Here is a 26,020-nt window from a genome sequence, read left to right as displayed (position 1 = left end):
TAATGGCAGGAAATGAAGGACTCAAGGATAATGGTATGTACAACTTTTCATCCGTAGGTCAGACTTTATTGCATTTCAGCAAGTTGTGCAAGTCATTATTATCCGATCATTCTTATTGAATTAATTTGGCTGTATAGAGGAAAAATTTTTAAAGCCCTAAGAGATTTAGGAGCCCACTTTCCACTAATTATCAGTGAAACTTAAACTCTGGGGACTGAAATACTTTTGAAAATGGGGTGTGGTCTTCCAAGTSATGTACAAACTTTGAAAATGTTACCCTATTTGCCACAGCACAGTGTGATGCTCACTGGTCTCTTTGCTGTCAGTCATAGCAGAGAGGTCAAGGACTGAGTGGCTCATAGCTATTACTGGCTTATGAAATTCTGTTTTTCCTCTTCTCAGAACTATCCCTCCTGTTGAGAGCAGGCATGTTGGCAGGCGATGATGTTGTAGAGGAATACAGATTTCAGTGGAGAAACAGAGAAACCTTTTGTCTAGAGAAGGCACCATAGTATTTTCCTTGAATAAAAAATGTTAAAAACTGAGATGCATAAAAGAATACAATACAGAGGCTGAGATAAACTAAATGAAACATCAGCAGACTTGGAAAGATGTGATGTGCCACGGGGACTTTGGAGTCTACTTTGCTGTAAGTGCCAGGACTACAAAGAACACCTGTAAAAACGTTAAATAAAACTCAGATTTAGAAGCGAAGGGAAAATCGTCATTTTAACTAATGCCAGAAATAGTAGTTAATTAATTATTTTCTTCCCTTCTGATTAAATGGTCATGTCAAAACAGGATTACGGAGCTGCTAAGGCCATCACTGGTAGTGTTTTAATTGCTACCAAACAGCCTTCAGCTTCCTTAATTGAATATATTCAGAATATCACCTCTAGACTGGGTGTGGGGCACATCTCACTTTTCATATCCTTTAGTCCAATCCTCATTCCATATTTCTCCTGGATTCCACTTATCTGGTCTCATCAGCAGTGTTAAATGAGGCAAATGCAGTCCATATTTTAACATAATAAATTACCCCAAGCTCCCACTCAAGATCTTTGTCCTTCTCACATGCCATACAGCTGCTGTCCCTGAAGAGATACTGGGAGGTCAGAAGTAATAGAGATGGCAGTGTTCTGATCCACGTCCTACCTCCCTAGCATCTGAGACATTCACTATTAAACACAGCTCCAGTTCCGTTCCACGCATGTGTTCTGCCAGCAGGAAGAGTCCTCAGCCAGCGAGGGTGAAACAGGAGCACTGGGAACTGAATCAGAGAATTCTGAAAGCCCCAGCTCCACTTTGGTATGTCCTTAAGTAACCATAGAGCTCCATTTTATTTATTGTTCTTTACAGCTGATCTTCATCTATCCAGATGGTTTTACGCTGCTCTTCTCCAATCTTGTCTTTTATCGTTCGGATAAGATCTTCAATACTGCTCCATGCATCTGCCTCTATAGAGGCATAAAGACATGGCAGTGCTTCCAGTTCTTTCTCCTTCAGACGGCACATACGTAAAAACTCATCTTCGGTCTCCGGCTTTGGCAATAGTTTCCTGTATCAAATGATTGGACCAAAAATAAATGGCTTAAATTTTAAATGACTCTCATATGTCCAGCTGTCCCATCAAGAATTTATTTTCTGCTGATCATGTACAAGCAATAAAAGCAGTGGGGAATGCAGCTACTCCAGCTATCTTCCCCTGTCCCCCAGTACTGGCTCTAGGGATAAAATTTAAGAGGACAGAACACAGGGAGAATGTGTTTATGAACTTTTCTTTTCCAGCTACATTACCACAGGAAATGCTATGGGAATACTGAAGAATATTTGACTTCCTCCATGCCCAGTCTTATCCTCCCACAACATTCATTGCTGTCAGGGACAGCAAAAGAGTACTAGATTTGGGGAAAATCCTACTTTTTCCTGTTACAAGATTTCAGGGAGGAATCATGGGAGGAAAGAGTGCACATAAAAGCACCAGATGAAGAGAGAAGAGGTTCTGTATTTCTCTCAGTGGACTCTAGAATTATTCACCAAATAAGACAGAATATCAAATATGCAAAAGATTTGATATGTTACCTGAACCTCTTGATGTTTTTCTCTGAGACTCTGATAAAGAGAACAATAGGATATATCTTGGCTTTGATTAAATCCTTTGTGCAGCTTATTCCAGCTTCCAGCAGACAATGCTTATTCTGAAAACAAAGTCATAACAGTGTCACAAAGGAACATTCACAGCTGTGGAATCTTGGGATAAAGGTATCCATACTTCGTGGGGTCAAGTGAATAGTTCTCCATTTACCACTGCCTGGGTTTAAAACCTTTTAATCAAATATACATTTAAATTCTAAACTCCTCCTACCAGTTTACAATCAGTCAGTCAAATAAAGGCTAAGTTTAATGGCTTTCTAGAAAGGTTCAAATACAAATGATTTGATTTAAAGATAAAGACTATGATAAAATACAAGTTTTATGTATATACACAAACACACATACTCGCTCTTTGTTCAGAGAGAACATCGACTACAGCTACTTGCCAAAAAMCATCACTTGAATTCTCCTTTTCTCCATGCTGTGCATCAAATTTACTCTACTTGAGATGAGATTTCTGTCTTTGACATTGTTATCTTTGTACAATACACCTCCATGTCTGTGTTTCAGGCTATCCTCCCTTTTGTCTAGGTCCTTGTACCTCTTAGTCTCACACACATTTATATATACTTATAAAATGAAAAGGAACTGAATAAGAGACAGAGCATAGAAAATGAAAGGATATTTTACTGTATCAATGTGGGTCATCGCAGGGAATGAGCAAGAATATAAAAGAATATGGCTGAGGATGAAAAAGGAAGGAAAAGCAAGAGCACAGATCAAAGCTATTTGGAGGAATAAACAGAAATCTGAGATTGAATGCAGACAAGGGGGAGAACATGCAACTGTAAATTGGTCTTTCTCCTATTCAAGAAGATACACACATTGCAGACAGATTCACAGACAACTTATTGAAGAGATACAGAATACTCTAAGCACCTTGGCAGTGACAGCCTCAATATTGGCAGGTACAATACATTCATATGTGTTCAGATTCTTTTCTCTGCTGAAGATGATAGTCTCTGTCCTTTGCTTCCGTAAGAACTCTTCCTTTGTTACAATATCTGGAAAGAGAAGTAGATGAGGACAAGGTCAAAATTACAACAATAATACACCTAAGAAACTACCCAGTAATACTTCCAGTAGGATGTAAGGATGGGAAAGAGGATCAGCAATGAATTGTCTTTCTAACAGCTGCCTCATTTCTTCCATTTAATTCAATTAAACTTTAATCTGATCACAGCTGAGTMTCTCAGCTATATCCTGCATCAGCGAGTCCTTGGGCAATTACCACAACACTATCAAGGCATCATATTAAAGCAGTAAATACTAGTTCTGCACCTAATATTACATAGTAACATATCAGGGCTGGAAGATGCTGAGAAGTGCTAATAAAAAGGTTACTTTGGTATAGGTTCCTAAAACATGGACTTAGTGTTCCAACATTTCTGCTTAAACTTTCAGAAAATTTGGCTTAGGTTGCAATGTGTGATACTGGTACCCTTGTGAGTTTCAGCTCTGCATCAAAGCTTTTATGCTGCAAGACAGAGGATATTTATTATAATACTTAACTTTCCAGTTTGTCTGGGTAACTGTAAGACTGTGTACTATGCAGTGGGTATTGAATAGAAGTGTAAAAGCAAAATGTCAGCTGTGTTTAATGCTGTGCTGTATACAATCCTGCCCTACAGCAATCACAGTACTGCATATTGCTTTAATAATAAATACTTAGCAAAGAAGAAAATCAGTCTTTGGAGTACATCAAATGCACAATCTTCACAGCCTTGGACTAGATAGAAACCTAGAGTTGCTCTAGGGAAGATATTTCTCATAATAGCAAATACTAGACACAAATTAATCAAAACTTCACATTGCCTAGATATGCAGTATGCAAACAGGAAAAGCACTCGCAGTATTCCAGTCTCTGAGGAGCAACCTAGCAATCACACAGCATACTCAAGGATAATATTCACACACAGAACCTCAATGATGTGTACTGGCTGTTTCAAAAACATTCAGAATATCTCAAATATTCTTAAACACTAGGATTTATAGCTACACTTCACTCTGATGTGTTATGAAGAGAGCTATCAACTGTGCATGCCCATATGTGTGTGTGCATCTGTATATTTGTGTTTCTAGCAGTCATGATCGTCTTTTGTGTCATTACCTGGTTTGCACATGTTGAATTCCAGGGCACCTCCAGAGTTGAGGAGTTTCTGTACCAAGGTCTTGGCAAGCATGGTGGGGGTGAAGAGTACGGGGCGCCTGCGCTCACAGTGGATTGGTCGCACCAAGCTATAAGGGATCAGACTGAGGCTCTTATTGATTTCGCTTTCGGAATCCAAATCTGAGTAAAGAACAGGAGGTTTGTACTCTGGTTTCCTCTCCAACATTRTTTGGAGAAAGAGACAGGAGAAATATATACATTTTAATAAGAACTGACATGGTTAGTCAGAATGGTCCTTCCTTCTCTAATGCCAGGGTTGCCTTTACCATACACGCAGTAGTATGATGTCCAACCTAATACTAAGTAATTCAAGTGCCTTTTGCTTTCGAGAGATTATTTCATAGTTTAACATGCCACTTGCTTGAATCTTCCTGCTTATTAGCTTAACTTACTTTGAGYTAAACCTTTTTGGAGGAAGAACAAGAGAGAACCTAGGAAGAGTTGCCAACCAAATACAAAGGTTCAGTATCATGAACTTGTTCATGAAGGCCTGGTGCTCCAAGCACTTCCAGCAAAATCACTGTTTTGGTCACAAACATTGACTAATATTTGTACAGAGTGGAACACAGAAGTCAGAGATAGGAAAGACTGACAATTTCTTCACAGCCATGCAGCGGCCTTTATATCAGTGCATGTGCATAAGAGCTATTATTATTTTACATCCATACCTTCTAGTTTATCAGGCAAGAGCTTTTTTGCTTCAGAGGAGGTTCGTGCCAGACCAGAGGGCCAGCCAGTGACGATACGGACTCGCTCATTGCTATTCATGCGCTTATATTTATTTTCAGACCTGCTGACAAACTGAAAAGGCGAACAAAGAAATTTGACCCTCATTCCTTACATTCTTTATTCTCTATGTATCCGTCAGCCCGCACTTGTTATCTACAAGATCCAAATTACCTRTGTCTATCAAAGACAAGACTTCATGGAGCTGTTGACTGAATTCTCAGGCTCTTTAAATATCATAGATCTGATTCAGAGCCTTTGTTAATCCCCTTTGGGAGTTTTTATTTTGTTCTCTGCTCTTAAGCAGTATGTTCCTCTTCGCAGAGCTCTGGCATCAACAGTACAAGCACTGATGTATCCACAACAGAGCAACATACTCACTCGGAATAGCAGAGCAACAGTTTTACAGATTATACCCAGAGCTCTGCCCCTTCTTTACTGTACCACTGAGACTCAAACCCTCCTTAATGGCAGATTTTTGCACTGAGAGAAATGCTTCATGCTTTCATTCCCCATCCACCCAGCTATTCCTCTATCCAAACATTAATTCCTCCTCCTGTATGTTTGCTAACCTTCACAACCATCTTCCTTCACATGTCTTTTATCCTTCACCCCCACACACTCTGTAGCATTCAGAGTCACTGACCTACAATTAAAGTACTATTTTCTGATGGAAGCTCACATCACAGACACTTGGGGATTTGGCCTAGCCAAATGCATTTCTCCTTATGGTTCAGACAAAATATGTGATGGGAGACATGTTTGATTCATCAAGGTTATATTATTAATGAAAAGAATGCACTTAAAAACAAACATTCTCAAGAGCAGCTAGAAAACACAACCTATTGCTCTTCTTCATATATTAAATCTCTTTTTGACAGGAAGAAATCCTCATATAGCCTCTATACCTGAGGTGAAGTTTCCGAGGAGATTATGATAGCCTGAGAATATCTACTATTCAGATCTACTATTCTAGTCACCTCACTGAGGATTTGAACTTTTTTACCTGTAAGATTTGGCCCAAAAGAAAGCTTGCTCGGGACAGACGAGGGCTAGTTTTTGGATCGTTCAGTGGGGCAGGCTCCTCTGGCTGCAGTGTATTCTAGTAAAAAATAACAAGAGTTTTTCTTTCTCTCTCTCTCTCTTTTGTTTTTTAAATTATAACATCCAAGAAACAGAACAAGCAAAAACAGAACAAGCGAAAACAGGTATCTGGTATTTCCAATAACGGGGATAGTAACTGATTAACAACTACCCCAAATAATGCATTCCACAATATTTGAAGCAAACCGTAACCACAACACTGCCTATACTGAGAAACATTGCTTCTGCTACTGTTCTTTCACAACCCTTTCTTCATAGGAGATGGCACTCCAGAGTTTATGAAAGAGGTAGTTTCTGCATTGAGAAATTGCAGGCAAAGCTTTGGCTTTCACTAGCGTCTCTGCCAGCGATCCCCATCCCTTTGATCAGTGAGGACTGGAGTGCAGGAGGACTGCACGACACTTAACCTCGATTGAGATCAAATACAAGCAGTGGCTACAGTGTCTCTGCAATGCTGGAAGCATATTTGTCTGTGGTCCCAAAGGCTATTAAGAATTCCAGAAAGAATGTATGGTAACTGATATATCAGTAAGCTAGTTTTTGATTGCACAGACATGGAATTCTTGGGGCTAAAGAACAGAAAATCAAACCACTTTTGCTGAGGGAAACGGAGAAATTGACAGGGCTGTTGTGCATGAAGACTTGATAATCCCACTTCTCTGCATAGCATGTAGTTTGGAGGAGACAGATATTTCTAATACGGGACAATGATAGCTCTGTGGATTAGCTGCTTGTTCACAGTAGGAGAGAAAGAACACAAGGACGCAGCTTCTTCCTCATGTAGATGTGAACATGTGTTAGAGGCTCACAGGCAGAGAATGAAGGGATTAACACCACGCAGAGCGGATATTAGACTTTTAAAGTGTACTCCCTCATAGCAGGAAGGGTTAATAATTTGCTGGAGCTAGGTCCATTGCTGGGGGCAATATTATTTAAAGCAAACATAAGACACCCATTGCCTGGAACAATCAAAACCTACGAAGAGAGTAAACAGGAATTTCGTGTAAAATTAATATAATGAACGACAAGTAGCAACTGAGTCACAGATGGTAAAATGACCTTGTTTATAGGTTCTTACCCGGAGTGCCCGAAGGGTATTATATGAGCTTTCTGTCTCATCCCTGCTTCCTCTGTGCATCAACCGCTGCAGTTTCACCAAAAGAAGTTGCTGGGCTCTGAAAGAAAGAAAGGAATCACAGAGATCAATTTGAACCCACTTGGAAGACGGTTGGACTGTGATGGGTCTGTGTCCACAGAAAAGATTAAATAGAAATACCAGTGAGGACCGACTGAATCGCAGTAAAGAGAAACAAAATAGTGAACAGGACTGCCATGCAGTTAAGGAGTAAAGAATCTCCATAGCATGTTTTCCTGTTCTGCTTTCTGAGAAACCCACATTATTCTTTCAGGTAATATCTGCAGTCATAGCAGTTAGTTTTCCTGTTTCCAGAACCACTACTTCCACTCATGGTCACTCTGCATTACACTCACCTGCTGTAGCTGGGAATAGTCCCTGTTTCCAGATCCCTGTCTGTGAAAGGATCAACTCTGGCACACAACCACTCATACTTCCCCTGATACATGGTGTCAAGAATATGTACAATCTCATCACATTTCACCGACAGGGAACAGCAGTCCAGTTGGCTCGAGATGTTCAGATTCAAGCGGATATGAAATGAATCCCCTGATGTGATAAGCCCTTCTTCCAGTTCTGACAGCAGTTTCCGGTAACCTGTAGTAATAAAAGAAGAGGCCAAAAATGATCAACCAGTAGTCAAAACCTTAGTATTTCTGCATTCCCGGGAGTCCTATGGGAGAAGTACATGGCATAGAAATTCTGAGGCTCCCTCAAGAAACAGTCTATACTTCTAAAATGCTACTTAGAATAGTTACAAAAGGTTATGGGTCTGCAGCTTGAGACACTAATGGGGCATTGCTTTAGGAACAGGTCATGCTGCAAGTATCAGAGTCTGTAAGAAAGATTCCCTTATAGTAATACATTTAGGTAACCCCAATTTTAATGCTTCACATAGATGAAATATAAACCAGAAAACTTCTCAGTAAAGATGCAGATGCAGCTAGAGCTCCATCATATAAATACAGCTTGAGATCTATCACTTATTTTATTGACAAGCTATTTGCTTTACTATTAGCTCTAACTGGCATTCCCACAATCTATATAACACATTCTACCTGCAGCAAAGTGGTGCTCCAAAAACACTTGCAATATTATTTTCTACATCTGAAAACACCAAAAAAAAATCAAAGACATCACTTCCTGTGTGATCTGTGCAGCTGGAATTCTATAACCAGCCTTAAAAATCTGTATCAGTTAGAAATGGCTTTTGGAGTGTCATTTTTGATCCATAACATTAACATTACAAGCCAGGAACAGTAAAACCAAATTCTGTTCACCATGTATGAACTCCAGCTGTTAAAGATAAAGCCACAAAGGTAATAAACAGGGAAACTCCAGCATGGAAATACTAAATCGAACCTCGGCTGGATAAAAGATTCAGCTTGCCACATTTTACTATAGAAAAYGGTATATAAAAATAAGTTTGATTGTGTTTTGAGAGCCATGTTTTTGGTGGCCCACCATGTAAGTTCTTCATACTCCTGAAGTGACAATGGTATGGACTATTTTTGCTCTCAGTTACAGTGCTAAAACCTGATGCAGTTATATACAGTAGCTATATGTAACATCAGTAGACTTGCTTCAGGTTTATACCAGTATAATTAATACCCTCTCAAAGATATTCTAGTCCTGTTGTTCTCATCCACACTACATCCTGTAATAGACCTGAGCCACACTTTTGGTCTTACCTTCATGATTTGATTTATACTGGAGTGTTACTGGACCACTGCACCTCTGAATTGTCCAGTGAACTTCTTCCTTTGTACAAGTATCCAAGGGAACACTCTGATTTTCCCCTTTGATGCAGCCCTCCAACTAGATATGAAAGAAATATTATTCTCCAGTATGGATTTAATCTGAGTCAATTATATCACATTTTTATAGCAGCAGATAGTCTTTTTCCTGATCCTGCAATTCAGATATTTGCATCCTGATAACAAGTATGTTTGGATTATTTAATTTCTCTCCAATTAGGAATACTAGCAGACAATAGAATTGCAGGGCTTTGACAAACCTAGATTTCTCAGTAAAAGGCTGCAGAAGTGGTAGTGCAGGAATGCCGTCCACGCCCCCCCCCCTCCGAGAAATGGGCAGAAGGGATGTTTTTGGTGGAACATTTCCTTCTTTAATAGGATAAAAGTTTGGGAACACTGGAAATGGAGGAAAAATGCTAAGCAGGGAATGACTTAGCAGAAGCATCATTTAACTCCTGCTTGCATGATGTGGGAACAGCTATGCAGCTGTGCAGCCGTTCTTCCCGTTCATACTGCAGCTGCATTTCTGTCCCAGTCCCAGAATAAGCCACTCTGAGGAATAGCGCAGGAGCTGTCATGCTACGTTAAGTAGCACGAACCTCCTTTCAGGCAGACTACTACTGAGAAAGTCGAGAGCAACTCTCACTCTAGCATTTCAAAGGGGCAGTACCACAAGCGATAGCATTAAAGGAAACGGAGTTGTTCTAGTTCTAATCTCTTCCATTCAGAGCTATTGAAAAGTGCAAAGATGTGTGCATTCTGGCAGAATACACATACTACTCTCTTATATTTTCATAGTCAATATCAGATTTTCTTCTGCAAAAGTCATATGCTTTGTCATTAATACAAGATGAAAGAAGAAACAGTATTTCAGTGAGTGTGCATGCATGCAGGTGCACATGTCTAATACTGTTTGTTGATTATTTTGTGCTTACCAGAAGGAGTTGGTGTCCCTCTCGAAGACCTGCTTTCTCTGCAAGTGATCCTATCTTGACAGAACTAATAAAGCTCCCTTTGTCATTACCGCCAACCAGAGTAATTTCTGAGTTGAGGCTGTCTCCGTTCAGTGTGACGCGCTGGATAGTATAGCAGGAGTTTCTAATGCGACCAACAGATGTGACGGAGGGACGGAAAGGTCTGTTTTCATGAAAGGAAGTAATAGTTAGACAATTATCTCAGCTTTTAACAACCAACCCAAAGTTAAATGTATGCCTGAGAAATGAGAGACATATAAATGAACTTTTAATGTTACTGAACACTAGAATATAAGGACTCCAGGAGAAATCTTTCTCATTACTTAATAGATTATTCTGGAGAAGACTGTCTGCTCTGATATGACAGATGTACAATAGCATCCCATCTATGGCAGCAAGATAACAAGATCACAGGAATACATGTAAACCTCTAGAACATTTTATCTGCCCTGAAGGATTTGAAATTCTAAGAGGACCTTCATTGGATCACAGACTATGAAAGGGGTCCAAAATAACATTATATTGCTGCAGACATAACAAGTAAAGACTTAACATAGTATCATGAGATGTGTGTCGAATGACAACTTGTGACATGATATTCCTGCCATTATATCTTCAGCAACTAACAGATAAATGAGAGAGCTCTACTATAGTAGCCTTTCCCTTCCATCACAGTCTGAAGTAGTTAAATCAGCATTTCAAATACCTTTCCAGAGAGAACTTCCTAAATATGGAGCTGACGTGCTCAAGGTCATAGGCATCCAGGCCTTCTGACTGATGAGAAGAAGAGGAAGAATGCACTGAAGGAGCTCCATGTGAGTGCCTGTCATGACTGTCATCTGAAAAAGGTAACAAAAATAAAAACAAGTCCTAGATAGAGTGACAAAGACAGAAAAGGGGAAAGTAAAGGTTTACCTGATCCCAGCCAAAGCTGAATGGGGGAATTCCTAATACAGAAGAATGGTTAATGTCCACAGACCACGGCAAGGAAGGCCACTCTTGCTTACTAAACATACCTGTTCACTCTCATAGAACAGCTGAGGTTGGAAGATTCTGGAGACTGTTTAGTCCAACCCCTCTCAAAGTAGCCAGCTTGAGGAGATTGCTCAAGGCCCTGGCCGGTCAGGTTTTGAATATCTCCGAGATGGAGGCCTCCACAATTTCTCTGGGCAACCTGTTCCAGTGTTTGACTACCTTCACAGTAAAAAGGCCTTTTCTTATTTTTAAATTGAATTTCCTACGTTTGTTTCAATTTGTGCCCATTGCTTCTTGTCATTTAACTGAGTACCAAGGAGAGGAGTCTAGCCCTGTCCTCTCCTTCCCCTCTCAATTTTATGCCTTCCTTTTTTGAGGCTGGTAATCACATCTCATAGTTGAACTATATATACATATATATATGATATACTCTTGCTTACCATCTAGCTCCAAAGTATCACATCCAAAGCTGTCATTGTCCTCTTCAACCAGGCTGGAATTAAAAATAAAACATGAGACAGTGAAAGAGAGAAAGTTGTCCACTTTCTACCTTTCAGCAGATTTCATAAGTTCTGAAGGAGGAATCTGTGAAAAAGAAAGATGCTGGAGCTGCTGGATAAAGCAGCTGCTCAGATGCAAAACAACAAGCAATGGTGACATGCTTGTGGGCCCAGGGAAGAAGTAAGAGGATGACAGGAAAACAGTGTGTCAGCCAATATGGGAAGGGGCAGGTGAAAGGGCAAGCAGATTCAAAAGAAGGAAATGCTAGCAGCAGTGAGTGAATGAAGATTTTGCTGAAGGCAAAGGGGGCTGACGAATGATGGTCTCATCTGAGTGACTCGCACATGCTTCAGCACTACGATACAATGATGTAATGTTTGCGTAACACCTGCTGTATACTGCAGTATGGGTTTTTTCACTATAGATCTAAAATGTCAGGATGGACATAACGAATGCAAGGAAAATGACTGAGATGCAGCAGGAAAGGAATAATTTACCTGCTTGATTTAAAGTACTTGAAGCATTTTGTAACAGCTTAATGGTGCCTCACACGGCTACTCGGGTACCTACAGTAACAGAACAGTACGGTATACCAAGCTTCACGCAGAAACTCTCCTTCCACAGCTCTGGACCCAGTCCAACTCCCACTGACATCAGTCAGCTACAGGCTTTCCTTTTAAAGGTGACTAGATTGGTTGGCCTATAAAAACAGTTAAAATGCACGATTTTTTTCCCTTAAAGGGATATTGGGGATGTCCAGCCAAGTGACTATCACTAGAAGGGACTGATTACAGCATGTCCTTTAGTTGCAAAGCTGTTTAAATGACAACTGCTGTTTTTTCCCATTCAGAATGATTTGTAGTTCTCCTGTGGAGCTGATATTCTGCATATTTGGCTTCAGGTGAAGGATGAATTTTTGCAGTAAGTCTGGGGAGAATCAGCTATTTTTACACTGTGCATAAGCAAGGAAAGGATACACCTTTTCCTACTGTATTAAATTATCATTTCATATTTTTTTCCATACAAAACAAAATCAGATGAACTGTGAAACCTGAAACGTGTCATGCAAATAGCAATTACTTTGGACTATGTTCACAAAAAAAATTAAAAAAAAAATTAGCAGGCTAATTATAAAGTTACAAACCACAGAGAAATCACTTCTGGGCATGTGCTTGACTTTAGCAATTATTAACAAAATAAGGCTATATTCCCACCTTGCTAAGCCAAGGTACCTTCTCCTTCCCCTTGCCAGGGGGAAAGAGCATCTAATATGAGCTGTATTTTTAAATTTCAGTACCTCTCAGTCTTCTAATGCCTTAACATACGGAACAGGACATAGTCAGAGCTGTAGTAACAGAAGGCCACAAGATGAAAAATATCTGTGTAATCTTTACTGCCTTCTGTCATATCCTGCTAATATTTAAATGTTCAGGCATGCAAAGGTTTTTCAATCTGAAACATGAAACATAAAAATCAGTAACAAAACAACCCTTTTTTTCCATTGTGAAGTAACACAATTTATACACAGTTAAAAAGGGCCTTGGAAGACAACGCAGGAAAACTCCAAGGAGACTAGAATAGATCACTCTGCCTAAAACCTCAGCAGCCTAGAAAATTGTGAGGAAGAACTAGTTGAGGATGCTCTCCGTAGAAAGCTGTCTTGAAAATACTTACACAGAGAAAGAGAAGTGAAAGTGACAGTCTGCTAGAGATGAATTTGATTTGAAAAGCACTAATAAAGATGTAAATCTTCTACATATAGAGCTCTCTCTTAAATTTGTTTACTTGTGCTTTATTAGTCTTTCCTCCAAAAGCAATGAAGAGATAGTGTTTTGTTTTTATGACACCATTTCTAGTGTGTATTAGTATCTTCTGTGCGTTCTGATATCAGAAATACCTGTTTCTGAGACCTTTTGATACAAACACTGATGCTACTGACACTAACACCAAAACAGTATTTTCAAGTATCATAATACTATAAAACATTTAGAAAAGGGGTCAGTGCCATTTAGGGGAAGATGAGGTAGGCAAGATCTCTCTCCTTCCTGCCACTAACTTGCATAGCTGACCTGATTCATTTGCAAGAGGGCCATGACCTAACAGAAGTGGAAGCTGCAGCAGAAGGAGAAACAGAGGCGATAAATCCCTCTCCTCTCATCACGATCTCTGAGATACAGAGCTCTGATGCTCTCCAACAAAAACCCCTCCCTCCCTCACCCCAGGACACCCTGCTCCCCACAGATTCTCAGCAACTCTGCTCCATTTTGGCACTGTGCTGAGGAGAAGGAGGAGGTCTGAGAGAAGGGGACAAGGACAGGGACAGAGACACAAGCAGCACGGGGCTGAAAAGCAGGAATTGGAGCCATATCAGGCTACAAAGGTACAGCATGTTCTCTGATAGCATTGGTGCCTGATCATTTCAATATTGTTATTGTTTCTAGGCTATTATATACCCTAGAAAAGGCAATGATGCCATTGTATTGCTCTATCACTCACCTCAGCTGAATCATCAGAGATTCCTGAGTGTTTTTGAAAGGATTAGATAAAGGTCTGCAGCCCTAAAATCCTCAGAAACGTCCTACTGCTTAATAGGAACCCTCCAAATGGAGACAGACACAAAGACACAGAAGGCACTGTTTGCCTTCTCCTTGGACAACAGGTTCCTGCCATATTTCACCAGCGTGGCTGCCTACCTGCAATGAGGGGCATCTTCTTTGCAACGGCGGACTATTGAATCATTTCCTGGCGGCTCCGGAGTGGTAGACATGATACTGTCATTGCGATTTCTCAAGGTTTGCTTTTAAAAAACAACAGTGACAGAAGGATGTTCATATTAGGTGTGCTGTCATTTCTAAACTGCAGAAATGTTAACTTGCTAGTGGTATTCTGTGCTGAGAAGCACATCTAACAATACGAAAAAGTGATTCCAGGCTCACAGAATGTTACATGCAAGAGCATTCATATTCTTACAGTCCAGTGTCATAGCTATATACATACTTTCTGTGCTGACACAGTATTTTCTTCTGTGACCACAAGACTGGTTGCTTTACAGAAGAATTTTAACTTTATCCTTTATGCATGGAGTATATTTTGCACAGCTGATATACAGTGRGGGATAAAGAATGGGTAAGAAAATTACAGCTCTCCATATACTCAATTAACCTAGTATACTTACTAGTATACTAGTTTTRGAGATCTAGAGTAAACTCCAGATTTTACTACCATGAAGATAGTGTAATCCATCAAGGTATCCAACAGATATTCCAAAGAATAGTCCTAAAACCAGCTAAGCTTATTATGAGAGGCAGGGAGTTCTTCCCTGGCTGTTCTTGGGTATAATTATAACTTCCTGGGGCAGCATTTCTCATGGTGTTCTAGCAAGATGTTTTGTTCTTTGTTATTAACACTCTGCAAGAGCATTCTCTCTGTCTGCTTGTCCTGCTGTGTCAGTGCTCACACAGATATAATGGAATATCTGCGTTGGGAGATTATGGTGATACAGCAAGTAGGGGAGAATTGGCTTGGCTATCGTACACAGAAATTTCCAACTGTGATCTGCACCCCTTTTCTGACTCTGTTAGTTATAGACTGGAAAGGCGTGAGAAATCTCCAACAGAATTTTGAAAAAGCTTCTTAAAATAAATTACAAAGCAGCTTTTAAAGAATATCTCTTCCTTCCAACAGTAAATGTTAAACAGCATGAAGAGACAGCAAGAGGTCATAAATACCTTTGAAATATCTTTAAGTAAACACAAACCAGTTATGTGATTTTGGAAAAGGTTAATAACATGGTTCAAACAATGCTGGTAAAAGGATTAAGGGAGCCTCTGGCAACAGCCTTGAATTTGATCACAGCTGGGATGCTAGTGAAGTGCTAACACTGAGTCGTGAGAGCTCTGAACTGCATTTGGAGAGAAGGTCATAGACAGGCAAGGGGCATCTGAACACTCCTTACAATTTTGCTGACTTCACAGCTGCTGAAGGAGTTACTGATGGAAACAGGATTAGAGGAACTAGTGTCTGTGCGGCCATTGCTGGTATCAGCCCCGTCTTCATCCTGTACTCTAACTGCTGCACGCACAGATAAGAGACAAAAAAGAAAATTATGTTAGATCATTTTCAATAGTCTTTCAGTTTTGCAATGACAGCATTACTCTTCCATTTCCATTTACCATGTTTCCCTCATTCTCTACTGGAGAATCCCTCTGCTTTACTACTCTGGCCCCTTCTCCTTCACCTTCAGTTGCCCAAACAAATACAGGAATGCTCACGACACTGGAGAGCCTCTTGCCCACTTTCTCTCTTTCAGCCTCTCCTGTATTTTTGATTTGATCTATGAAAACCAATTACCAAATTCAATAAAGACCATTATACTTATTCATGTTTTAACTTCATCAACTTGATCTGGTAATCTGAAACAAGAATGGCTCACAGAATTATGCTCATTTTTTATGCTCATTATGCAGATTTACAACAGGGACTAAGGAGCCTGAGATCTCTCAAAAGCCCCAAGTAGCACAGTGCGAATGCTTTTGTGGACTTCTGCTTCCACTTCCTCAGCACCTCCAATTTGGACTAAGATTGCACATTCCCTGATACAAACATAGTATTCAATATTCAATGTCTTGGAACAGAAACCATGTCTCCCATCATATCTTGTACAACAGTGAGTATGCTGCAGCACACAACAAATAAAGGAGATGTTCGGTTTGAGAACAGTCTTAGATCAATAAGARGAATTAGAGGAAGTTCAAACATGAGTATACACTCACTAATTTGGTAATTTGGCAACTGGCTGATGGGCGTGTCAAGAAAACCTCAATCTTTGCACTGCTTTAGAATAAAAAGGAATTCCTTTTTATTGAATGGCAAAGGGGCTCCTTAGATGCCTCTCTCCAGCTTGAGGGATTTTACCAACAGCAAAAAGAATATAATGACTTTTAATACAGATATTATTCTAATGCCTTTAAAAAATGTATAAACTAAAAGGAAAATTGAGGAAACAGATCACTGAGATAAGTTGTGTCTGTGAAGGTATCTTGGACAGAAAGGACAATCCAGTAGAACACTTGACTACTTCAAATTATGACATTATTCACTATGAAAGACACTGCCCATTTTAGAGACTCAGACTTAGTTAAGAATTTCCCTTCCTGGCATGTTTGTTAAAACAATCAAAAGAAATGGAGTGGAGGAGACAAAGCAACAGAAAAGGGATAAGAACAGGGGTACTCTTTCTGACCTTGAAACTCTGATGTTTTGCTCATACTGACAGGGGATTTAGCTCTTGGATTTATCTAAAAGAAAGAGGACAAAAAAAAAAAAAAAACAACAACAACAAAAAAACCAAATGCAGAATATTTGCCATACTCTGTAAAACAGATATTTTTCACCACTTTTCACATTATGCTACAATATAGAACCCACAATTTAGAAAATATTTAGGTATCTAAATTCCACTGCAATGAATGGGAGATAGCTACCTAACTACCTTAAAAATCTGGCTCAGATGCATTGCAATTTCCAGATTCTGCTGAGGGAACAAAAAGACAAAAGGTGAAGTGGGTGCCTTGGGACTGGTTTCAGGCAGCTGTTAATACAACAGGCATCTTTTTGGAGTGTACAATGTAAAAAATGCAGCTCTACTGCCATAAGTAATAATGACAGTCAAAGCTCAGAAAAATTATGAAAGGTAGGGAGAATTCAAATGCACATGTAAGGAAATAGGAGCGCAAAACTCTGAATGTCAGACTGTATATTTTTTACAATTCATGAATATAGTACCAGATGATAGCTAAATGAATGCAGCTAGTCGATGAAATCAAGGACCTAACTCACGCTACTCTTACTCTTAAGTGAGAAAAAATTGCCATAATTTAATTCTAAATTAGGCAGTTAATATTGCTCTAGACTTTGTCCATTTTTTTCTATTATTCCTTCCAGCTGATATAAGCTTTTCCACCAATGCTTCATTTTCAGTCTTCAAAATTCCTTGTGTGTTGGACTTTGGGCATTATACCATCTTACCGTTAAGAAGGCAAAGAATCAATTTAATGAAGATACTTAAAGAATATGAATGAACAGCAAAAGCAATGGCAATACATAAAATGGAGAAAAGGGGCAGAAAATGATCAGTGAAGCCTGACTATGTCTGCTCCTSAACATACAAATCTTCACAGGGCCATAACTGACAGCTCATTATTATACGTAAACCTATGCCTATGTTTATAGCACAACATTTTTAGAGACACAACAACATGCATTATATCTCTTAGTTCTAACAGTCCCTAACTGTACCATTTCAGCCTTGTATTAAGACATACCTGGATTCCCTTTAGGTTCACTCTTCTCTTGAGTCGAGCTTGATCAGGCAAGAAGAATTTGTTGTCTTCTGGAGACTCTTCAGAAGTGGAGGAGTCATCTGCTTCCTGACCATTGGCTTTTGGGCTAGGAGCCCCAAAGGTCTGGGAAATAATGGTAATGGGCAGATTCCGTGGTAAACTCTAAAAATCAGAAGGAAATATTTTATTTCTGAGAAAAGCTGGGCACAACTCCTCATGATCATCTTTTGGTGTAATCTGGTTGAACTGTCTGTGAATACAGTGCTCCAGAAGCTTATGCAGAATGTGTTTCCTGTCCCAAACTAGTAACTCAGATCGATTCTGTGGGGATTTCTGTTCACTGGGGCACATTCTTTAGAAGATGTATTTGTATTTTCTACCCCAGAATAGAAATTCATTGTCTTTCTGTATTTCTTTTCCTTCCATCTAACCTCAAGCTGTGGAATGCCAGCCTTTGAGAAGTTATGTGCATGATGCAGCAAGCTTGAATCCCACTGTACTGAGGAACTTCTCACAATATTGACATTTACTAGAAGGAAGTTATTTTTTTCACCTAATTCATGAGGGGAATTTAAAGAGTCCCCTCTTCCCTTCATACTCAAACGCTTCTAAGACCAAGTCTTAAAGGAAACAATCCATGTCATCTCAGCCCCACCTGGTCATGAAAGTTATTGTCCTTAGAGAGACGTCGGAGTTTGCTTTCTAGGTTAACAATGCAAGCCTCTTTCCGAACCACTTCAATTCGGAGTTCATCATTTCTCTCTTCCAGCTCTCGAATCTGCTTCCTGTACTTATCCTTTTCAATCAGGCACTGTGAGTACTGTGTCTGAGCCTCATCACGGGAACGGAATGCCTGCAGTGGAGAGGAAAAACCTGTTTTGCACAGAGACAGCAGATATCCTCCCCTTGTGGTTTAGATCCTAAGGTCTTTGGAACAAGGACTTCATAACAGGTGTCCATCCATCAACTTACACAGCAATTAGAATCAAGATCTGCCACAGTATTACCATTAAAGATTATGACGATGGGGGAGGTTCTTTTCTAGCTCCCTCTTAGCTGGCAGTGGCACACTCCAGAGAGCAAACAGAATTACCTGCCTCTAAWATACAGCTTACAGCAGTTAAGAACTTGGTCCTGTCTGGAAGATGCTACACTATGGAAACAACCCAATATTATCCTGCACTTAATTACATTTATACAAACTCCAGGAAGCAGTAATTTCTTGTATCTGTTTATTTTTAATTAATATTTTATTAAATTAATATTAAATTAATATTTTGGGTCCAGTCACCCTCAATTCCCAGAAGTGAGGCACAAGAGATACAGGCTGTTGCTACTAAATTTCCTTCACTTAAAATGGAGATACCTGATCTCGCTCCTTTTCTACCTCCTCTAGCTGTATCATCACAGTGTTCATACGGTGTTTGTACATCTCACAGTCTTTCCCTAGCGTTGAACACTTCAACTCCAAGTCTTCTTTCTCTTCAAGGTACTGTAAATGAAACACACTGTTAACCACCACTGCTCTCAGAAATCTTTTGGGCACTAGCTTGAGATATTTATCCCTATCCTTCCATTTCTCACCTTATCTCTCAAGTCCTCCACATGACGAATCTCCTCTTGGAGATTAAAGATCTTGTTGACCAACTCATGACGATCTTCAAGTGCTTCCTTACGGTCATGTTCCAGAATATCCAAAATGGCTTTGTCTGAATCCGGCAAACTCCGCTTGTCAGCCTGAGGAAAGAAGATTTAAGTCTTAAAGAAGATTAAGAGTCCAGGGAAAGAAAATAGAGTATTGTAGGGAAAAAAAGAAACAAAAAACAAGAACAAAGAAGAGGAACAGAAAATAAGCATAGTCTTGCAATGCAAAAACAGGAGAAGAGATGGACACGTGTTCATATTTTAAAATAAAGTCAGAAAAGACGAATAAAGCTTGTCGTGCTGTCAGAATGGTCTGATGAAAGAATTGTTTTACCTTTTTTTGGTACTGGATATAATTTGATCTATTTGGGATGCAGGGACAATTCTTCACTCCAAGCCCTGCATTCAAAACTCTTTTCTATTAATCAGCTCTCACTGAGCACAAAATTCACCCTTTACCAAAGAGCAAGGCCTAAGAAAACATTCAGGGGAATTTTTAAAGCATGCATAGGCTTTCCAGGCCTACGCTCAGTGAATATTAAACATGCCTGGAGTAGCTTGTACCATTGCTTCATTTTCCATAGTGTCCAGAAATAATTTTTCTTTTGGACTTAAAATTAACAAGGTTATTAGAGCAGATTCCAGCAAATAAATTGTTACCCAAAATTAACCATAAATGGAAGATGAAAAAGGCACAAAATGCAAGCAATGACATGCATATTTATTTTTAAAATACATTAAGTTGGAGGTTTCACTGACATTTTCCTTACCTAATAAAGTATGTATTTCTAAGATAAATTGCCTTTTATTTATTTATATTTTCACTTAGGAGAACACTAATTATAATTCGCTCCTATTTTTCAATATTTTTAGATTATTTTTCTGCTTCTTTAGGTGTTATAAGACTTTTTCTATTAATGTAAGAGATTCTATATAGACTAGAACTCATGGAATCATCTGAACCATGCCCTTTTCAACCTTTGGATTGGATTTGTATTAGACCTAAGAATTGTTAGGCACTACTAGAAACCATCGCCATTTTCTGAAATACACATATATTGATAATATTTTTACAGTGTCACTTTAAAAGGACACAAACCTTTTCCAGCAAAGTGCCAAGCATTCTCATGTACATCCTAATATTTGGCTAAGCTCTTCACAGTGTAACACAGTGCTAAATTACCTAAAAGTTAGCCTTTTTTCTCATCTACTCAAACAAAGGTTACTTAAGAAACTTGTACAAGCTACAGCAAYCTTCTGTGGGGCATTCTGGTAACTAGGGACCACACAAGTACAGAAACCTTTATTACCCTCTTCTTCATCTAGACCTTTTGGCACAGATGTAACAATAGCACAAAACAGGGTACATAGACCCACTGTCACAAATTTCTCAGCTGCCTATTTAAGGCAGCTTTGTAGCGACAGACTGGTACAAAGAACCACAGTGGGGCTAAGACGTAGAACTGAATGCTCAGCGATTAAACAGATGCATTTAGCATCTTGAAAGAGGCACTCTCTCATGTACAGTTTCATTTATTAGATGACARGGAGTTTTCTGTACAATTCCTCTTCATGCATGTGTTTGTACAGGGAATACTACAGACAGCTGGGAGCTATATATCCTTCTGTTGCTTCAAACTTTGCACTTATGCTCATTATGCTTTGGAGGTAGAGGTTTCACTCAACTCTTCGCAGCATTACAATGGGAGCATTTATTGAGGTGAGGTGTAGCAGTAGACCAAGCTACATGCTTTTGTTGATAGAGTTAAGAGTTTCCTAGTTATGGACTGAACTCCCTGTCCCTTACTGAAAGTATGTGGGAACTGTCACCATCTGCTGCTTTTCTGCCCCCATGCTCACAGCCTCATTCAGACACCGAGATCCTCCAGTGCAGCCACCAAGGCAGACCGTGAGGAGATGTGGGGTATGCGAGACAGTATGGGAGGAGAGTGTAGAGCGGGTGCCTGGAGGAAAAGAGTACTGAAGCCTGCTCAATCCATCATCTTGGTGAGAAGGATGCATAAGTTGAAGTGTCTGACACTTAAAATTTTAAATGCAGTGACTGGCATTTATACCTGTATGATGGACTGTAACTCCTGGATTTTCGTTTTCATCATCTCATTCTCCCGCTCCAGCTCCAGCACCTGTTCCTTTTTTGGTCGGTTTTCAATATCATTTTTCAGCTTCAGTGACTGGTTCCTCTCCAGCTTGCACTCCTCTTCCACTTTGTTCAAGCGATGCTTCAGCTGGTCAATCTAGAATAGCCAGGGAGCAGTGAAAAGGAGAAACAGGAAAGCAAAAGAAATAATCCTTAGCTGTGATAAGGACTGCTCTCAAAGCAGTTTCACTTCGAGGGGAAAACACACTGTCATAGGCAGGAAAAAAAGCTTAAATTGTAACTGCTAACAAGCAGCAGATAACCAGGTTTGTGAAGGGGGGACGGGGTGTAAATGTCCAAAATTGAACTTTTGAACTCTCAAGCAGAAATCTTCTACTTGCTAGCTAAAACTGGTATGGGCTGGTTGTAAGTTTTGATAACAGCTAGGCTAAACAAAAGTGGCACATCCTGAATCCTCCAATTCATAAAGAGACATGAGACACAACCACCACTTAGGAGACTGATCATGTGCTGTGATTCTGCACATTGACTATTTAGGCCGGAAAAACTGAGGACTTGGGGTTCTAGAAAGAAGAGGTGCTGCCGAAAAGAAGGGTTCCCACAAAGAAATGGTCTTGGAAAGAAGAAGGTGGCCTAGAAAGAAGATGATGAAGATCCTGGCTAGAGGAAAGACCCTGGAACTCTGGGAAGGTCCAGGAGGTCAGAGAGAGGAGTGGAGATGAATGTCAGGGGAGGTCCAGGGACCTTGACTGGTAATGCCTGAGACTGGTAACTGCAAGCAGTGGCAGAGCATGAATCAACACAACTTTCTGCCCAAACTTCCTGCACCAGTAACAATCTCCCCACGAGGAAGTTGAGATCTAGAGAACATAGTGCTGGCAGGGGGGAGTGAGCAACCGAACAAGTGTGTGAAATGATCGCGTAAGGCAAAAAGTCTAATCTTACTGGTTCTTAAATAAAACCCAACATCCAGATCCACTTGAYGGAATACTCCATCAGAGTCATTTACTCTGACCTGCCCTATACAAGCATGAATTTTATGGAATTTACGGTATTTTTCTTCCATTTCCTAAATGCCCCCAAACTGTTCCAATGACGTATGTGAGAATTTTTGAATAAACCATGATGAGCTGTAGTGCAAACCTGGTCAACTGCCCCAATATATTATCAAGCCTGAAAGTGCAAAATTATGTTTCCAGCAAATAATTATATTTTTAATATTTTGTTTTTAAATGCTACCTTAATTCATTACAAGTCTGTAAATTATATGCCATTAATATATATCACTGCAGTAGGCATTTCTGTATAGTCATGCCTTTAATCATCTGGATGAGCAAAACAAATGAAAACTCCACATCTTCCTAYGGTAAAGTGAGGTCTCATTTTGCCAGCTGCAACTGGCATCCTCCATTGCTGCTTTCTAATTAAAGAAGCCCAGAGCATTTCTCTCACCTCTAGCTGGAGGTCTCGGCTCCTCATCACGGCCATATTTTTCTCTTCACTCAGCTGAGCATACCTCATGGCCAGATTGTAGTTTTCATCCTTCACCTTGACCAGCTCATCATTGTAGTTGTTCCTCTCTTCCTTCATCTTGTTGTACCTCTCCTGGAAGGTCAGCAGCTCTATTTTGTTCAATTTTAGTTGCTTTCTCTCATCTTCCAACTGACGAGACTTAGCCAAGAGTTCACAGCGCTGTACATCTTTTGTCTTTACTTGCTGCTGAAGCTTAATGATCTCATTCATTAGGAAATGGGTAAGGCCTTCATGTCCCTCCTCCACTGAAAATATTTGAACAGCTTATCAGCTTCTAATAAAGTAACTTAATATTAGAGTAGGATTCAGCAGAACTGAGTAAACAACAAATGCCCYAGAATATGCACAGAGAGGTGGATTATGCATGTGCATACACAGACACGCACACATTTAAATATCTAACTTGTAACAATAGCAATATTACACAGCACACTACTACCGGTATCATAATATACAGGTACACTTTATGTCTGGGTAGAGTATGAAGCTTTTACATTTGTCTCGTTGCTTTGGCTGAGCTGACAGGCATGTGAAAATAGCACAAACTTTGTAAAATTAATCTATACATGTACAATTAACCTGAATGCTTCAAATTTACTGCACATGTGTAGATCATCAATGTAAGTTCTCAGTGTTTCTTCTGTTGAGACTTCTTGTAATGCCATTCCATTTGAAGCTCTTCAGCCTCATTCAGACAGCTGGGCTGTTTCTTTTCTTTATACCTTATCTATTGCTATCCTTTTTCACTTGAAGGGAACTGAAAAACTACATCTCTCACAGGGCACTGTAGAATGCTTCTAGAAGACTATAGTTTTTATTACCATTTCTCATCTGAAAAATCAAATCCAGTCTTCAATGTAATCCTCATTTCAACAGGCTCCTTTTACTGATTCTACTCACCAACAATAGTGGAAAATCTCCGTGTAGGCTCTTTCCCTGTCACCAGTTTGTAAAGTTCAGGATAGTAGAACTCCAGACTCTCCAAGAAAACTACATAGCCCCTTTGGCCCTTGGTGTGAAGAATGTCCAGCAGTCGGCCTAAGTGAAGCCCACAGAGAAGAGAGTRAGAAATGACATAACAGCACTAGGAGCAGCATAAGAAAGATCCCTGAAATCAAATCTCTTTAAGGTTTTTCTATGCCACAGTAATGCACTGTGAAAAAGTCAGCTGATTAATTGAGTTCAGGGGAACTCATAAAGTAATGCCATGTATCCTTTATGTTGGTGCTGATTGCTATTCCAAAGGAGTGCAAGCAAATTCATCTCTGGAACAGAAATTTCCAAAGAAAATTCATCTCTGGAACAGAAATTTCAAAAGACATGGTCTTCAGTGCAGCCCTTACCAGGCAGTATTAAAACAGTAGGATGGCAGATCCTCCAGCGACAAATCATGAAGCACTGCAAGATAGCCGAGAGCCTACTCTAGGAATGGCAATAACTGCTACTTGTTTTAACTGAAACGTTTGCCAGAGCTGTGTCGGGAATTTGAGCCCAAGAGTTCCAGTATGCACAGCACTGGCAAGAATCATTGTTATAAAAATAGCTCTTTTCTGCAGCAGCAGATTCCCCCCTTTACAATAAATCTCACCTAAATGAGATACAGGTTTCCCCATCATAACCTGTAATTTGATACAGGCTCCCCCTTAGTTTCAGCAAAATAATACTGTTCAGATAGGGGTGTAGATGTAGCCATTCACGAAATAATTACCTGCTCGGTTAATTTTGGAGGGCAGCATAAGTGAGTTGAGCACTTCATCCTCATCTTGCTCATCAATTACTTTACACTGCCGTAGGTATGGGGTCAGTTTGGCTGGATTGATGTACCGGCTCAGCATGTGGCGGTTGCACTCTACATTCTCCCACAAAGCTTCCTCCTCATCTTTCAATGTCTCCAGGCAGTCATCCATCTCCAGCTCTCCTCCTTAACAAGAAAAACAATGACTAAATGAACATTGAGGAGGTGGATTTCTATCCTATTACTTTTTCATGTTACATAGGATGAGCTTAGAATCACCTCGGACGAGTGTTGAAGTTGCCCTGTATTCTTGTACTGAACTGTTTGTACTGAAGCGCAGCCTGTCCACAGCTCATCAGGGAAGTGACAGTTCAGGGAAGTCCTATCTTGAGTCCATGAACTATTGCATATTGCTTTCTAGTGATGAATCTGTAGCTCAGCTAACTCCATGAAAGGCTCTACCACTCAGAGAATCCCATGATGCACAGAAGGGTATGAATGTACAGAGCTGAGAGCAAAAGCTTGCTACAGGCAACTACAGCTTTCATTCTCACCTCCTTTGCCCTTCTCAGCTGTGCTGACTTGACACATACTTTTTGCTGCATATATGTGATGAGCCAACACATGTAAATGACTGCGCCTGAATATCTAAGTATTCAGGTAGTTATTCCCAGGAAAGTATCTATATATGTCTACCTTCTACACCTGTATGTGGGATTGACTGATGTGTGGGCACGAATGCAAGTACGTGTGAGTTCTGACCTTGGCTTTCTGTGCATTCTGTGGGTAAGTATGAGCATTTTATCACCGAAGTCTGAAAATGTTCTTGACTCATGCAAATATTATCACATGATCTCCGAGTGCTTGCTAAGCAATTTCCTGCCAGCTCCCACTCTGTGATCAGCTCATTGAAATCTACAGGGCAGGCAAAAATGAGGTGAGAAAACTTGTGCTAAAATCAGCCACTAGTGAAAAAAACCTTGCAAAAGTCAAACATGGAATCCTCTCCCTCTTAAATTCTGTAGTAAGTGTTAAGATTTGAAACATGCCTGATTTTTGAATTCTTGCTTTTTCAAGATCTTACAATCCAGGTGACACAAGGAAGTTAAGCTCCTATTTCAAGAGTTGCTTTAGCCCATCAGAGACCACAGT

At 39.9% G+C, this 26,020-nt stretch overlaps 1 protein-coding gene across 1 annotated transcript; it reads right to left on the bottom strand.

Annotated features, from left to right (window-relative positions):
* Window positions 1-44: 44 nt before the first annotated feature.
* Window positions 45-25,459, bottom strand: CARD11 (caspase recruitment domain family member 11). Its single transcript, XM_085300441.1, has 24 exons — window positions 25,423-25,459; window positions 24,842-25,054; window positions 24,034-24,171; window positions 23,053-23,378; window positions 21,557-21,736; window positions 19,422-19,574; window positions 19,204-19,329; window positions 18,493-18,690; window positions 17,820-17,999; window positions 16,739-16,793; window positions 15,452-15,567; window positions 14,190-14,293; window positions 11,436-11,488; window positions 10,727-10,859; window positions 9,982-10,183; window positions 8,981-9,107; window positions 7,646-7,886; window positions 7,233-7,329; window positions 6,057-6,152; window positions 4,993-5,125; window positions 4,265-4,444; window positions 3,034-3,158; window positions 2,083-2,198; window positions 45-1,558 (listed from the first exon to the last, which is right to left on the bottom strand). Exons 1-24 carry the CDS (start codon window positions 25,457-25,459, stop codon window positions 1,354-1,356), a joined length of 3,534 nt encoding a protein of 1,177 aa, XP_085156567.1. The 3' UTR covers window positions 45-1,353.
* Between the last annotated feature and the right edge of the window lie 561 nt (window positions 25,460-26,020).

Source organism: Rhea americana, unplaced genomic scaffold (genome assembly GCF_003343005.1).
Source record: "Rhea americana isolate MKP2758 unplaced genomic scaffold, rheAme1 scaffold_10, whole genome shotgun sequence".
NCBI lineage: Eukaryota > Metazoa > Chordata > Aves > Rheiformes > Rheidae > Rhea > Rhea americana.
This window is presented reverse-complemented; position numbering and strand designations above follow the sequence as displayed.

Excerpts from the sequence above, each read along its gene's own strand:
- CARD11 (XM_085300441.1), bottom strand. The coding sequence starts at position 25,459 with ATGTGTCAAGTCAGCACAGCTGAGAAGGGCAAAGGAG. Across the intron at positions 15,568-16,738 it reads CAAAACATCAGAGTTTCAAG|CAGTTAGAGTACAGGATGAA; the intron begins GTCAGAAAGAGT and ends CTGTGCGTGCAG. Across the intron at positions 10,860-11,435 it reads TGATACTTTGGAGCTAGATG|ATGACAGTCATGACAGGCAC; the intron begins GTAAGCAAGAGT and ends TACCTTTTTCAG.